Genomic DNA, 15,175 nt, shown 5'->3' with positions numbered 1-15,175 from the left:
AACCGCTTTAGGTCTGAATTAAGCCAAAAAGTTTAAAGTTTAAAGGAACCCAGTGCTATACAAAATTCACAGACTGCACATCTAGCAGGACAGATGATTCTTTAAGCAGTTACTAGTGAAACAGGTTTCAGGTAGTACACAAATTCTTAATGTCCAGTTTGTGTCTCTACTGGAAAGCAGTGGCTTGAGTTGCTCCCACAGGATTTCACAATATTGAATGCTTAGCAATGAGGGTGTATTTCCAGCTCCTCCATTTCAAGTTCTTAAGTCTTAAAATCATGCCTTGATATATGCCATAGAAAAGAGGGTCACTGATCTGTGCAGTCAATCCACTGCAGCCACGGTTATTGATTCATTAAATTCATTAAACTATCTTCTTAAGTACTAACATACTAAAACCCAAGTCTTTGGAGATTAACTATCAGCAAAAAAAACAAATTAGAGCTGAGACTAGTGTAAACTAGTTAAAGGAATACATCAGTACTGCCTTCTGTAATTGAACTGGATGATTAATCAATAACATGAACTGAACTCTAAGAAGCCACCTTTGGCCATAAACATGAATCTAAGACATGTCTAAAGACATATATTTGTAGCCTGATAAAATATGTCTTCAGAATGTCAGCCTGAAATCAGTTTGGAAAATACATATAGCAAGACAAGGACTAACCTCTCAAAGCCACAAAAGGGAAAAGGTGAAAGACAGCTTGCAAGAAAACAGTGCAAATATTCCAGATGCAGTAAAAATGGTGTAAGATGTGTGTCACATTTGATTCTTTTACACAGGCTTAGCTTTATCTGTAAATAGCTTTAACTTAGATTTTAAAACCATTGTGGAAGGGACCTGTCTTCTGCATATGTGAGGCATCTATGTTAGTTATGGATCCTTGATGACAATGAATAATAAATATAATAATTAATTATAAATATGAATAATAAACGCAGAATTTTATCAGAGAGCCTGTAAGCAAAGAATTTCCTCTTTGATCTACTGCCATATTTAATTTATAACTTATTATTGCTATCAGAAAATATTCTTCCTAAAGTATTTTTAACTTCTAGAATAAGGCCTGCCTTTTCACATTACAGATGATATTCAAGGAAGAAAGCTACAGCCTTAATATTGGTTTAGATGAAAACAAGAAACCACTTTAAGTGGCAAGCTAGAATGATTCTAATAACATCAAATTAGTTCTGATTAGCTGAAAAGGAACAGAAGAAAGGCAAAACTTCTTTCTAAATATATATTACTGGCTCTGAATCCCGGGGCAATACTGTCAACACTAGCCTATGGAGCGTCTTCAACCATAAATGATGAAAAAGATTTGTTAAATCTGATGCAAGTTATTTTCAAGAATAAAAAGGAAATCCTGTCCCCAGTGTAATCCGCGACAAAAGTCATACTGATTTACAAAAGGGCAGTATTTTGCTCTCTACTTGTTCTTCTCCTCAAGGGGCTGGCAAAATATTAACAAAGTCGCAATGTCTTAAATGTCACATGCTGTTTTATACTGACTTTAAAGCAGCTGCTCGTCCAAGTTCTGCTCTGAATTGGGAAATCTGGTCCAGTTTTTCTAGAATAAGTTGTTCCTTAGCTTGTTTTTCATGAATTATCTGGTCTCTCTTCTCTTCCTCTGCTGCCTTCTGTGCTTCTTTGAGTAGAGCGAGGCGTTCACGTAGTTCCACTATTGACATTTCACAAAATAAACCATGGCCACCAGTCTAGAGAACACGAAATATACATTTAAATAACACTGTAAATACCAAGGGGAGAGTAAATGAGTAAAAACAGAACATTTTGATTGTGTTCCAATGCATGCCAAATATATTCTGACTTCCAGAAATATAGGGATGGCCCTAAAGTTACTGGTATTTAAAAGCTGTTTTTAAAATGTAGAGCTTATCTCTCATATGTGTGATCATAAAATATTTAAAGAAAAAGCATTGAAATATACAGAAGATTAATCATAAATACAATATATTTGCTCTCCAAAAAAATTCGACTTGACTTTTAGTTTTAATTACTCTTTCAAATTTTAAAAATGTGCAAAACTACTTTTCTTTTTTAATGTGTAAAACCAGAACTTTAAACTAAAAAATAGGTACCACCACAGGTAAATGAAATGGTAAATGGTCATTTATCATTTATCATTGGTGGTGAATGGAAATAAATCCAGTTGGTGGCTGATCACGAGAGGTGTTCCTCAGGGCTCAGTATTGGGGCTGGTCCTGTTTAACATCTTTATTGATGATCTGGACAAGGTGATCAAGTGCATCCTCAGTCAGTTTGCAGATGGAATCATAGTATCATAGAATCAGCTGGGTTGGAATGGATCTCTGAGATCATCAAGTCCAATCCTTGATCCACTACCGCTGTGGTTTAGGAGACCATGGCACTGATGCCACATCCAGTCTCATCTTAAAAACCTCCAGGGATGGAGAATCCACCACTTCCCTGGGCAGCCCATTCCAATGCCTGATTACCCTCTCTGTAAAGAATTTATTCCTGATATCTAACCTAAACCTCCCCTGGCACAACTTAAGACCATGCCCTCTTGTCTTGCTGATAGTTGCCTGGGAGAAGAGACCAACCCCCATCTGGCTCCAACCTCCTGTCAGGTAGTTGTAGAGAGTGATGAGGTCTCCCCTGAGCCTCCTTCTCTCCAGGCTGAACAACCCCAGCTCCCTCAGCCTCTCCTCATAGGACTTGTGCTCAAGTCCCTTCACCAGCCTTGTTGCTCTTCTCTGGACCTGCTCCAGCACCTCAGTATCCTTCCTGACACCAAGTGGGGTGGGAGTGTTGATCTGCTGGGGGGCAGGAAGGCTCTGCAGAGGAATCTGGACCAGCTCGATCAATGGGCTGAGGCCAGTGGTCTGAGGTTCAACAAGGCAAAGCCCTGGGTCCTGTACTTCGGTCACAACACCCCCCTGCAATGCTGCAGGCTGAGGGCAGAGTGGCTGGAAAGCTACCTGGAAGAAAAGGACCTGGGGGTGCTGGTCAACAGTGGGTGAACATGAGCCAGTGTGTGTGCCCAGGTGGCCAAGAAGGCCAATGGCATCCTGGCCTGTATCAGGAATAGTGTGGCCAGCAGGACCAGTGATTGTCCCCCTGTGCTGGGCACTGGTGAGGCCACACCTTGAGTGCTGTGTCCAGTTCTGGGCCTCTCATTTCAAAGAGGACATCGAGGTGCTGGAGTGAGTCCAGAGAAGGGCAGCAGAGCTGGGGAAGGGTCTGCAGCACAAGTCTGATGAAGAGCGACTGAGAGAGCTGGAGGGGCTCAGCTGGGAGAAAAGGAGGCTCAGGGGGGACCTTATTGTCATCTACAACTCCCTGACAAGAGGTTGTAGCGAGGTGAGGGTTGGCTTCTTCTGCCACGTCTCAAGTGAAAGGATGAGAAGAAATGGCTTTAAGTTGTGTCAGGGGAGGTTCAGATTAGATATTAGAAAAACTTTTTTCACTGAAAGAGTGGTTAGGCATTGGAATAAATTGCCTAGGGAGGTGGTGGAGTCATTGCCTCTGAAGCTGTTCAAGAGACCTCTGGATGTGGCACTTGGGGATATGGTTTAGGGCTGATAATGATGGTGCTGGGGTGGTGGTTGTACTGGATTATCTTGAAGGTCTCTTCCAACCTTCATGATTCTGTGGTTCTGTGATCTCCTTCTCAGATTTCATTTCAGAATGAATTTGCAAATAGCAAGTGCCCTAATACTTTGCCTCCATGACCATCAAGTTGTATTCACAGGAAGTGAAAGGGAAACACTTTGCAACAGGGCTTACATGTAAGTGGTAATGTTTGAGCATGACAAGCAGAAACCAAAAATGTCAAGGAAAGAGATCTTCCTACAGGTATAGAATGGTAGAAGCTGAATATTTTGAATGTCTAAATTTCAAAAATACTCAGTGAAGTTGATGAAATGATTCCTAAAATAAGAAAAGTTCTATACTCCTGCAGTAGATACTGCTGGTGTTCAAGCAACTTAAGTGCCATCAAGGAAAGAACAGGTACTTTAAAAATTAGGAGAAGGAGTGAGAATTTTATGAACAAATACTTAATTTCACTAAGCCAAAAAAAAAGCCTTTAGTAAAAAGAAAGAAAAACAGGGCAAGATATCACCAAAAGTGTCCTAATTCACTAGAGTGCTATTGTAATAGTTGGTATAAGGGAACTGTGAAGTTGTGATATAGAATCATAGAATGATTTGAGTTGGAACTTCTATGAGCAACCTGTGCCAGTGGTTCACCATACTCTTTTTAAAAAATTTGTTCCTTATGCCCAGTGTAAGGCTTACAGTTTCAAACAATCTCCTCCTGTCCTGTCACTACAGGCCTTGGTAAAACATCTTTCTTTGAAGTACTTTTATACACTGCAAGGCTGCAGTGTGGTCTCCCCAGAGCTTTCTCTCTTTCAGGCTGAACGACCCCAACTCTCCAGCCATTCTTCACAGCAGAGGTACTCCAGCTCTCTGATCATTTTTGTGTCCCTCCTCTGGACCCACTCTAACAGGTCCATGTTGTTCTTGTACTGAGGACTGCAGAGACGGACACAGAACTCGGGGTGGAGTCTCACAAGAGCAAAGAGAGGGGCAGAATTCCCTCCCTCGACCTGCTGCTCTCACTGCTTTGGATGCAGCCCAGGATATGACTGGCTTTCTGGGCTGCAAGTGCACATTGACAGCTCATACTGAATTTTTCATCTACCAATGCCCCCAAGGCCTTCTCCACAGGGCTACTCTCAAGCAATTCATCCCCCAGCCTGTTTGATACAGGCAAACGGGGGTTGCCCTGACCCACGTGCAGCACCTTGTTGCACTTGGCCTTTTCGGCCTGCACGAGGTTCACACAGGCCTGCTCCTCCAGCCTTTCAACATCTCTTTCTTCAACTGTATCAACTGCACCACCCAACTTGGTGTCCTCTGAAAACTTGCTGAGGGTGCACTTAATCCCACTATCTGTGTCATTAGGGAAGATACTAAACAGCATTGATCCCAGTATGGACCCTTGAGGACACCACTCCTTCCTGCTTTTCAGTAAATCATTGACTGTAACTCTGGATGTGGCCAACCAGCCAATTCCTTATCCATCTAACATATCCATATCATTCAAGTCCATTCCTTTGTACTTTCGATATGACCTACTGTGTGGCCATTCTATTTTCAGCAACCTTACATTTTGGTAACTTTACTTGATTTTTGAATGAATTTTTCATATACGACTTGAAACCTGCTGTGTTTTTCTGCTTTGTCTTTTGAGATGAACTAGATGGGAAAATGTCTTTAAAGCCATATTCTGTACTTGGAAACAAACAGTATTTCAGTGGTAGCTCTATGTGAGGAGTCAACAGCCACTGTAAGATGCAATGACATGAACTAGGTTCAAAAATAAGAAAGTGCTGACATTCCAGTCACTGTCATTTTCCTGAATGAGACCCTGCACCATTTTACAGTTGTGATAGAAAAAGTAATGACATTTCCATATCTGACTATATCAAACCATTATGTCTTTGCAGCCAACACTTTGTGACTGAGTCATCAGGGTAACAAATGTGCAGTGAGACCATACTAAAGGATCTGTTTAGGGTTGACAGAGTGTACAAATCTACCTTTTGTCATTTACCATATCTACGGTGTACAATAATTCTTCGTATTCCTCACTTTTTTTTACCTACTTTTTCCATTGCAGTGCAGTAATATTTCTTCAGAAAGGGGTGGAGGAAGTCTGTGTTTGAAAAAAGAGAATTGCCTTTTTTGGCTGGAAAAGAAGTGGAGAAGCCATAGATGCAACTAAGGAGAGTAATGGAGGATGGGATGTCTGGGGAGCTGATTTCGTTCTTGTTCACTTCTTTCACATTTGACATTAAATGCATTCTAAAATTTGATAAATGAGATGAGGGATTTATTTGGTAGTTGCAAAGACAGGTAGCTTTGGAATCAATTAGTGGCTCAGTTCTATTCAGAGGAGCAGGAGATAAAACCAAAGCATCACCACAGCCCCATGGAAGGAAGACCTGTTCCTTCTGTATGATTTCTGCAGACTAGCCATGGATGTTTTTTGTGTTCTTCATTTGAGTACTCATAAAAGAAAGGAAAAAAACACCAAAACAAAAGGATTCTGTGATTTAAAATTGCTAGTGTCATTTAACATTATTCTATGTTATTCTTCTTTCAGTGTAGATAAGAAAAATGGAAAAGTATTTTCAGTTAATCTAGTTCTGATTTAGTGGTAAGTTAACAGATTTCTGGATGTTGCCTAAGTCTGGGCATTACAAAGCCCAGTCTCAGGCATATCAGTTGTTGTGCATCAACAGAAGTTTGGGATACAGTTCCTGTAGACTTAAACACACTCACACAAGTCATTTGCACAGTACATACGTAACAGCTCAGAAGGTTTTGGGTTCTCTTGACCATCTCTTTCATATACCTGAATGTTGACAGTTTTAAAAGCAAAGGAAATTTATTTTGCTAATTACCAGTGGCTATCACCACTGCAATATGAACAGCTATACCTCAGTCCAACGTTTGTGTTCATTCAGTTCTTACCCAGGACTGACAAATCTTTGAATTTGTTAATATGGATAGAACATCTTGTAATCACTTGCTAGTTTCGTTTTGTAAGATATTGGGTAACCCAGATTGTATTGGCAAAATTCAAAGAAGGTTCAAGGGAACTAAGTTTTCACTTACCATCAGAATATTGCTCTTGATAAAATTTTTTGGTTTATAACTTTGGGAAAGTTCCATTTCAAATCTAACCTTTGTGTTATGGGGTCACTTTGTACTTAATGCACCCAGACTGTGATATATCTGCATGCAATACACGATTCCTCTTAATGTGTGAAACATATACAGGACACATTTATGTAAAAACAGTAGTTCTGCTTTTTGAGTTTACCTCTGTTAAGTCAACAAACTTGTGTCTGATGCCAGGTATAGACTCAAGAGCTCGTATTTGTTGAATTAGTTCATATCTTTTCTTAGCCTTCTCCTCCTCTTCTTTTAAAGCTTGCCGAAGAAGTTCTCCACTTTCTTCAGAAACTTGCTGAGCTGAAAGATAAGAATTAATCTCTGTTAGCTCGTTTCCTATTTTAACAAGTAGTCCATCTGGAGGAAAATTCATATGCATTTGTGAATAATGATAATAATACTGATCTGAAGGTACTTGAGGGAACAGTCTGGCATTGGTGGGAGGAATCATTAGAGAAACAAATGAGTACTTCCCACCTCTACTATCTATCCTTCTATTCAGCTCATAAATGTACTGTATACACACACAGGCACTTTGAATTACTGCTTTGTAGTTTCTGTTCTCATCTATGCATACTATTTCATTATTTAATCAAAGGATATTATACAACAGAAAGTATTCATAGTTTTTCAGGCTATGTATATCCTAGAAATCACTGAACTGCAAAGGCTGGTGGGCTCTGCTAGTCCATTTTGGAGTGGCTAACACTCTCTGTCTGCCTCAACCCTTACGGATATAAATATGGAGATACACAAGCAGAGAAAAGTGTCCTCACCAAGATACGCCCAACTAGAGGCAGTCTGTTCATATAGTAGATGTTAAACATGGCATTGCATTGAAATATGTACAACCATGTCAGTGAAACAGCCTGGGCTTTGTTATGCATTAACTGAAGAGTTTTCTTTAAGGATAATGGAGGATGAGTAACATTATTTCCCTTCATCATAACCACTGGTCTATCTTGGAGGTGTTACATCCTTCTCCCTTGTGATACTGTCCTTCTAGAAGATGGCTTTTCTTTAAATAGGTACAGTCTTCTTCTCCGGATGGCCTTCTCTGGAGAAGACAATAATCTTGAGCCATAATTCTTTCACACCAGTTGCCAGGCAAAAATTATATGAATCACAAGAATCTGAGCTTCATGACTTGACAAAAAGTAGAGTCATTCACATGTTACTTTTAGATGGAAGGAAAACTGGCTGCAGAAAATTAGTGCTTTATTTCTCTCATTTAAACAAAGACTAAGTCCCATGACCAGTAGCTTAGAATTTCTGATCTATCCAGCTTATTCCTGGAATTCATATTCATACATTCATGGGAATGTACAGCCTGGATCTTTCCCTCAGTTTTACTTTCCCCTCTGTAAAAGTTGTAATTGGCCCACTAAAAGAAAGATGAAGTAATTTGGGGACATTTAGCACCATCTCTCATTTTTCTGACAATATATAAATACCTATCTGCTGTTTGTATTCCTGGAGCTTTGTTTTTACTTGCTTTACATTCTTGTGTCCTTCCATGACCTGCTCCGCCAGCTCTTTCATTTCTTTCTGTTCCTGTAGACGTTTCTCTGCATGCTGGTGCATCAGCTCTGCTTTCTAAATTGCAAACAAAGAGGTGAACACAACTCCTGATGGCTGATGACCTTAGTGCCTCAAATCATTGAAACAGGGCAAGGACAATTGGATTCAAACTATTACATCATCCACAAAAGTAGTAAAGGACATTGGCTGGGGACAAGAAAGAGACACAGATTTAAGTTCCCTTCTTTGTTTTATTTACTCACAACTGCCCCTCCATGACATTTGTGCTGCTATTTTCCATTATTCCCTCCTACATGTTTCTAAAAGCAGACAAAAAGAGCCATTTCTGGATCTGGTTGTGAGATAGCAAGAGGTGTGGTAATCTAATATATAGCTGTTTATGTGCCTACATAACAGGATCTTCTTGGGCCTAAGCCACAGCTCTGTAACACAGCCCACTTTGGGCTACCATGTTCCTTTCTTTATCAGAGGAAAGGAACAAGAAGCAGGAAAATGGATTTTCCTAGACTAGATTCCTTGCTGTTCTTTCTGTTTTAGATGTAATACCAGAGTTTTAAAGGGAGGAGGAAGATCAGCACAACAGCTCTTGGTGCTCAGTGTGTCTGGAGATCTGCATGTGGATGAAATACCCTGCTGGCATCTGTTGACAGGCAAAGGGAGCTACCTGGAATTGGTCAGCTTAGAGCAAGTCTTATTTGCACATCCCCAAGTCTATTCATATTGGGGCATTTCTGTTAACAAATAAAACACATATGCTCTGAAATTACATTGAATATAACAATTGCAATAATTTTGGAATGAGTGCGAGTGATCACACTATGATCAGTTGTACACAGTAGGATTCACTGTAAATCCTTGCTACAGTCTGTCTAAAGAAACAGGAAGACTCAATGCCAAAAAAAAGATTGAAAGATTTTACAGGACAGAAAAGGAGTTCATTAAGCAAGTTTCCTTTTTGCAGCAGGGTCTTTATCAAAATTTTGTACATTTTCTGTCCCATCTTACATTGCTGAGACACTGAAGAGAGACATCTGTGAGAGGTGGTCAAGAGACAATTACTGGCCTACAGGGCATAGCAACATACTGGACTAATAGAAAAGAAAAGCCTGTGACAGTGGCTATGAAAAGTTTTTAAAATCTGTAGTATATGTTGATTATTGATCACCTGTTTAGTTTATAGAAAATGTAAGGCAAATTTTGGAAAATAATGAAAATATCTAGCAATGTTTTTGGGAAACTGATTTGCCAGATCAAAAACTGTGTGAAACTGTTTCTTGGCAAAAATACTCGGTTTTCCATATAGGTGGATCCAAAGAGGGTTCTCTGCCTGAGTTTTCCTTTAAGAGAGACCTAGGCATGTCAGATAATATGAAGTCAATTGAATTATAACAGTTGAAGAAAACAAATTCTTTAGTATTTGTGGCTCTCATTTTAACAAGATAAAGAAATTAGTCCTATATTTTATTGATTTCATTGCAAATCGTGCTTTGTATCTCAGTATCTGTTCAAAAGGGATTTCTATAATGATGTGAATATAGGGGAGCATGCTTTAACCTTCTGCTTTTATTCAGTTTGCTTCTTAAGTGTTATCAATCAAATCAATCACTTGTACAAGTACTTAAATGTACAAGCACTGCTGCATCTGGAAGTTATAGCACTATTTTTCTTTTGTTTGCAGACTTAAGTGAGTAAAAATGCTGCATAGAATTTTTACACCTTCTTATAGGAAGTCTTATCTGTGGTGTGTTTTACACTGATTGAAAGTAAGCAAAATTTGAGCATCTGTGTATGCATTACCTCTTCCCTCAACAGATCAGCTTTCTTCTTGTTTTCTTGAATTACATTCTGACGGGCTAGAACTGCCTCTTCATGACTCAGTTTCCCTTGAAGCCTCCTACACTCTATTTCCGCCAGCTGTTCTTCCAAATCTTTTCCACGCATCTGTTTTTGCCATTCCAAGAATTCAGATGGGTCTCCAAACCCTTGTTCCAAATTTTCAATTCTACAAGAGAGAAAAGAAGAGCATACCATTCTAAGGATCTGCCTCTGCAGCCCTTCCTTGGTTCATAAAACATTTCCAGTGGTTTTTTCTGTAGGAAAGGTTTGATCTCTGCTGAGAAAAAAGTCGGTCATTGCAAAGTCACTTGGCAGATATATTTTAATTCCAGTCTAAGAGGTGTTTCTACTATGAGGAAAGCCTGAGAAAGCCAGACTGGAAGAAAGTGCATGAGGGGACAGACCTGAAAGTTTTCAGTAAAACAGAGCCCCAAGAGAGGGCAAACTTTAGCTACGTATGGATTCTCATAAGGAACTGAGAGAATCATGCTGAAGGTATGACCATTTTCTCAGAGCATTGTTTTCCTTACAGGTAGAAATAACAAATAACTTTTCTCTTTGGCAATCTTCTTGGCAACTTTAACACAGAGAACTAAAAACTTCTGCTTAATTCTGTTTCTGTTTTGCATTCTGTCAAATAATATTGCTGTAACGAGGCAAAGAAGTATTCAGCTATTAAGCAAAGTAACATTCTTATTTTTGTGCTCAGCTGAGAGAGAAAAGCATAGCAAAGCCCTGGGGCAGGCTCATCAAAGTCCTGCAGCAGAGGAGGGAATAAGCCAATAACTAGGGCAGAGACACAAACATGCAATGAATTGCATCTTACTCCTGCTCCCCAATGCATATATATGTGTGTATATATACACATATCTATATATATCTGTTGTGTGTTAAATGCAGCTGAAGATTAAACTTATTAATGTATAATAGTTACAGGGAAAATCTATTCCTTTGCTGAGTAGAACAAATTCTGCCATCTCTAGTGAACAGTATCATATGTAATACAGAAGAGCCTCAATATACATACATAGCTGATAACAGAACCTGAGTGATGTATAATATCTTACTGCTAGAATCCTGATGCATCTACTAAAACCTGAAAGGTTGAAAGACCAAGTCCAACCTTACACAGTCATTCCAGGACTTAAAATGCTAACAATATTTAGTACTTAACCTGCTAAGTCAGGTGGTTTAAATCAAGATAACATGATAGAGGTTTAATCTTTCTTAAAATTTTTAGTGAAAATGTTCTGTAATTCTAGTTACAGAATACAATCTGTAGTGGCCATCCAGGAGTCACCCTCTCCCTAGTTAACATCCTGTGAAAACCTATCCTGCTGAATAATGATTCCTTATGTCAGAGGAATTCTTATGTCAGGATTCCTTAGAGCCCTAAGTGCACCAAAAGGACCTGCAACCTCTTATTCCCACCCCACCACCACCGCCCAGGACTTAGTGCTTGTGTTCAAAGATAGCTCAGTTGCAGTGTGATGGTGTAACACGGGACTGGGCTGAGTGAAAAGAACTGTGTGAGGGAGAGCTATAAAAAGTCCTGGTGTGTGTGGAGAGTTTCATCCCAGGAGACACATTTAAGCCAGTGTTAAAAGCCTTGCCTGAGCTATGCTGCAGGTATACCTGCACCCAGCCTAGGACCTTGTTGACCCTGCCTTGTTGACTTGGCTTCCTGGCTGGACCTCGGTCCTGACTCATCACTTTGGACTCATCCTGCAATCCCTGGGCCCTTGGCTGACCCTGCTGGCTGTCACTGGACTTGCTCCACTGCCTTGCCGGGGTAACATGGAACTGAGCTGCTGTCACTGAGGACACTGTCCCTACAATGTCTTGCTGTCACCCTCAGCTCCTGGTTTATCTTGCCTCAAGGAGCAACACATTCTTTGCCCGCCATATCTTACTGTGATAGCAATGGACTGGTATTTTTATATACATATGAACAAGTTCAAGTATCCAACTTGGGATGTAGTTGACCACAACCATTGAAGAAAATGGAGATATATGAAATTATTTGGCTTATTATAGATGCACCTTTATGAAGGACACAGAAATAGATGTGTATTTGGGTCATTATTTATTTTAGAGAATCAGAATAAATATAAAAGTGATCCCTGTTGGACTTTGCAAGTGGACTCTAACCAGAGTGCTGAATCAGAACCAGTCACACTGTACAATATCTACAGAAAAACAATTACTTTAATGTAGACTTTTTTTTTCAACCCAATTCTCTCTTTATTTGTCAAGCATCTTTATAGAGTAGCTTCCTAATGGTTACAACAGATCCATTAGTTTAGTTTACCTGTAATTTACTTAATTATTTTGAATGTGGTTAATTATCCCACATCCAGAGATGTGAAAAGTCATTCTAGAAGGAGAGTGGTCATACCTCTTGAGCTCGTCTTCCATTTTCCTCTGATAGAGGGCACCCTCCCTCAAAATAGCTGCAGTGTTTAATTTAATGGGTATATTGTCAATCTGTCAGGAAAGGGAATGCATATACTGTTGTTAGTAATGTAAACCATAAAACAGAGTATAAACACATTTCAGTGGGTTAAATAAATTGACCCAAGACAGCATAAATTTTGCTTAAAGCATTCATCTAGCATTAATCTGACATTCACAATGAAATTGCATGCTGTTCATAAACCACTCAAGCTGCTTAAGAAATCAGCAAAGTCCCCCAAGTGGATTATAAATTTGTAATCACTCCTGGACCATGTCAAATCCCATAGAATGTCTTCACTTCCCTTCATATCTTCCAGTGCTCATATACACAGTGCGAAGGGATTCCATCTGTTTTGGACAAAGACAATAAACTGCTTCTCTGAAAGACAGTCAGTTAGCCAAAACCATTCAAGTAAAACATAAGCAGCATCTTTCATAGGAAGGTCTCAGAGGCAATTCATAAATGATCACTATTATAACTTGTATTTCCAAGACAACTTGACAACTATGGCATCACCCACTGCCATATCCATTTTCTAGACAGAAGAAGTGAAGTACAGGTCTCAGGGACTTTCAGGCCTCATGGTGTAATTTGGACTAGACCCTGTGGCTGCTTTGTAGTTCTTCAAAGTATTGCCTTAGGACTGACTACCAGACAACCTCTAAATACTGAGGGAGGAAGGGAACAACTTCTCTGCCAGCTACAATTGTTCCCTGCACAAGTAGGCTATTCGGAAAAAATGGATCACCTTCGCAGACACATGTTAGAGACCTGATCTGAACCAGGGCAAAGCACTGCTGCTGGGGTAAAAACTGGGATCATTCCTGCAGAAAACAAAGCTTAATCATAACACATTAGACTTAAATCCAGACAAGTTCCGCGTTCAGAATTAAAACACGTACTTAAATTCCAAATTAAGAACTTAATGAGTGGCTGAGAAACAGATGCACAGAATCACTCGAGCTACATTCTGCAAATATTGTATGCACAAATATGCACTGCAGTCTCCTGAAATACATGAGCTAACTGGAAAAAACCATGTTTCATAATTTCTATTAATTAAGTAGGTTGAGGATAGAAAACACATTCCCATCAGAAATCCACTAAGCAGAATTAAGATGTTTTTACATAGATGGCATATTTTAATGCACAAAAGTTAAATACCTGTCTGTTTCTTGACAAAATTGTGATAGCTTGAAGAATGTAGGAAAATACTCAAAACTAATGTATTTTATTTCTTTTGTTTGACCCACTATACTTACTCTTCTTAATGCCTAATGATGTTCTACCTTTTGATCTGCTTCTCAACACATCTCAGAGTTTCTGCATTATATGAACAGTCACTTGCCAGACTGTATTGTAGGTACTCTACTGTGTAAAAAATGTAAACTTAGGCATTTTCTCTCATGTAGAAGTTTTCATATTTTTGGCAATGATCTATGTATACAGATTTCATGTTTGGTATTTACCAACTATAATTTGGATAGAGAACTGAACTAAGAATGGTTATGGAAATACCTTTAGCTTCAGTTTTGCAGTTTATTGACCAGAAATATGACTGTATAACAATGAAACAGAAATATGGCAATACAGTAAAAAATATGTAGGACTCCCAAGATATATGCAGGCAGGCATGAGTAAAATAACTGAATAGATTCTTCTATGTCATATAGTATCAGAGAAGTTCTGAATTTTACTCATTCTCTTCCTGTCATGAGATATGTTTCTTTTTTTTAAGATGAGAAAATGGAAATAATTGGGAAAATTGCAGAACACTCTAGTTCTTGTAAAAAAGAATTGTTTTCACTATTGCCACTTAATGAACATGCCATAGCTCACCAAAACCAATAAATATGTAAAGAGCAAGGCCTGATATGAGCAAGAGGCAGACTGAGGCAGAGTGATGATACATTTGTACTGTCTCATTCTCCCACTGAAAAGGATGAACGGACACTTTGGAAGAGCAATAGAAATAATTGCTGCTGCACATAATAAATGTGCCTGAAATGAAAAAAAATATATTTAATATAGTGTGGGTGTTCTAAAAAGAGGAAAGGAAAATACTAGTTGGTTAAAACATTATATAATTTCATTAATTTGAGGAGAGGTTATAATCTTATTTATATATCTTGGATAAACTTTCCTCTTAGGATTTGTCTACTCACAGAGCTGCACAGGCAGGAGGCAACAGGAATAGAAAGCATTTTAGAAGTCAATAACTATATGCCTATCTCTGCTTGAAAGTTACAGCAGCATCTTGAATATCACCTAACCAACCTTTAAGGCAAATGTGTTCAGACAAGATAAAACTGATTATGCTTCTAGAGGAGACACCAGCAGGTTTTAGAAGTGGCCTTGATCAATGCCAGAGGATGCCAGATCAATGTTTTTTGTCATGCAATTTGGGCAGATGGTTTGACTCTCAGTAGTCCACACTAAGGTTTTATATTATCAGCAAAGAGAGTGGAATATACAGAGTTTTGAAATGAGCCCACATAATTACAGGTCATGTGTGTTTGGGTTAACTATGTAAATGTTTCCTGTTTTGGGCGGGGGGGGGGTTGCCTCTGTTTTGTGCAGAAGGAACTGAGATCTTAC

The 15,175-nt window shown here is 39.1% G+C and overlaps 1 protein-coding gene across 5 annotated transcripts in view; it reads right to left on the bottom strand.

The window, feature by feature from the left end:
* The window catches only part of CFAP99 (cilia and flagella associated protein 99), a 56,574-nt gene that overhangs the window by 6,807 nt on the left and 34,592 nt on the right, over window positions 1-15,175 (bottom strand). For all 5 annotated transcript variants that reach the window (XR_004356570.1, XM_032685155.1, XM_032685152.1 and 2 more), the window contains 5 exons: window positions 12,518-12,606; window positions 10,081-10,285; window positions 8,196-8,337; window positions 6,890-7,041; window positions 1,517-1,722 (listed from right to left, as the gene is read on the bottom strand). Coding sequence is in view for 4 of the 5 variants with exons in the window: in XM_032685155.1 (XP_032541046.1) it covers window positions 1,517-1,722; window positions 6,890-7,041; window positions 8,196-8,337; window positions 10,081-10,285; window positions 12,518-12,606 (794 nt within the window). In the remaining variant the exon portion in view is untranslated. The remainder of the gene's footprint in view (window positions 1-1,516; window positions 1,723-6,889; window positions 7,042-8,195; window positions 8,338-10,080; window positions 10,286-12,517; window positions 12,607-15,175) is intronic.

The sequence above is a fragment of the Chiroxiphia lanceolata genome, chromosome 4 (assembly GCF_009829145.1).
Source record: "Chiroxiphia lanceolata isolate bChiLan1 chromosome 4, bChiLan1.pri, whole genome shotgun sequence".
In the NCBI taxonomy this organism is placed as follows: Eukaryota; Metazoa; Chordata; class Aves; order Passeriformes; family Pipridae; genus Chiroxiphia; species Chiroxiphia lanceolata.
This window is presented reverse-complemented; position numbering and strand designations above follow the sequence as displayed.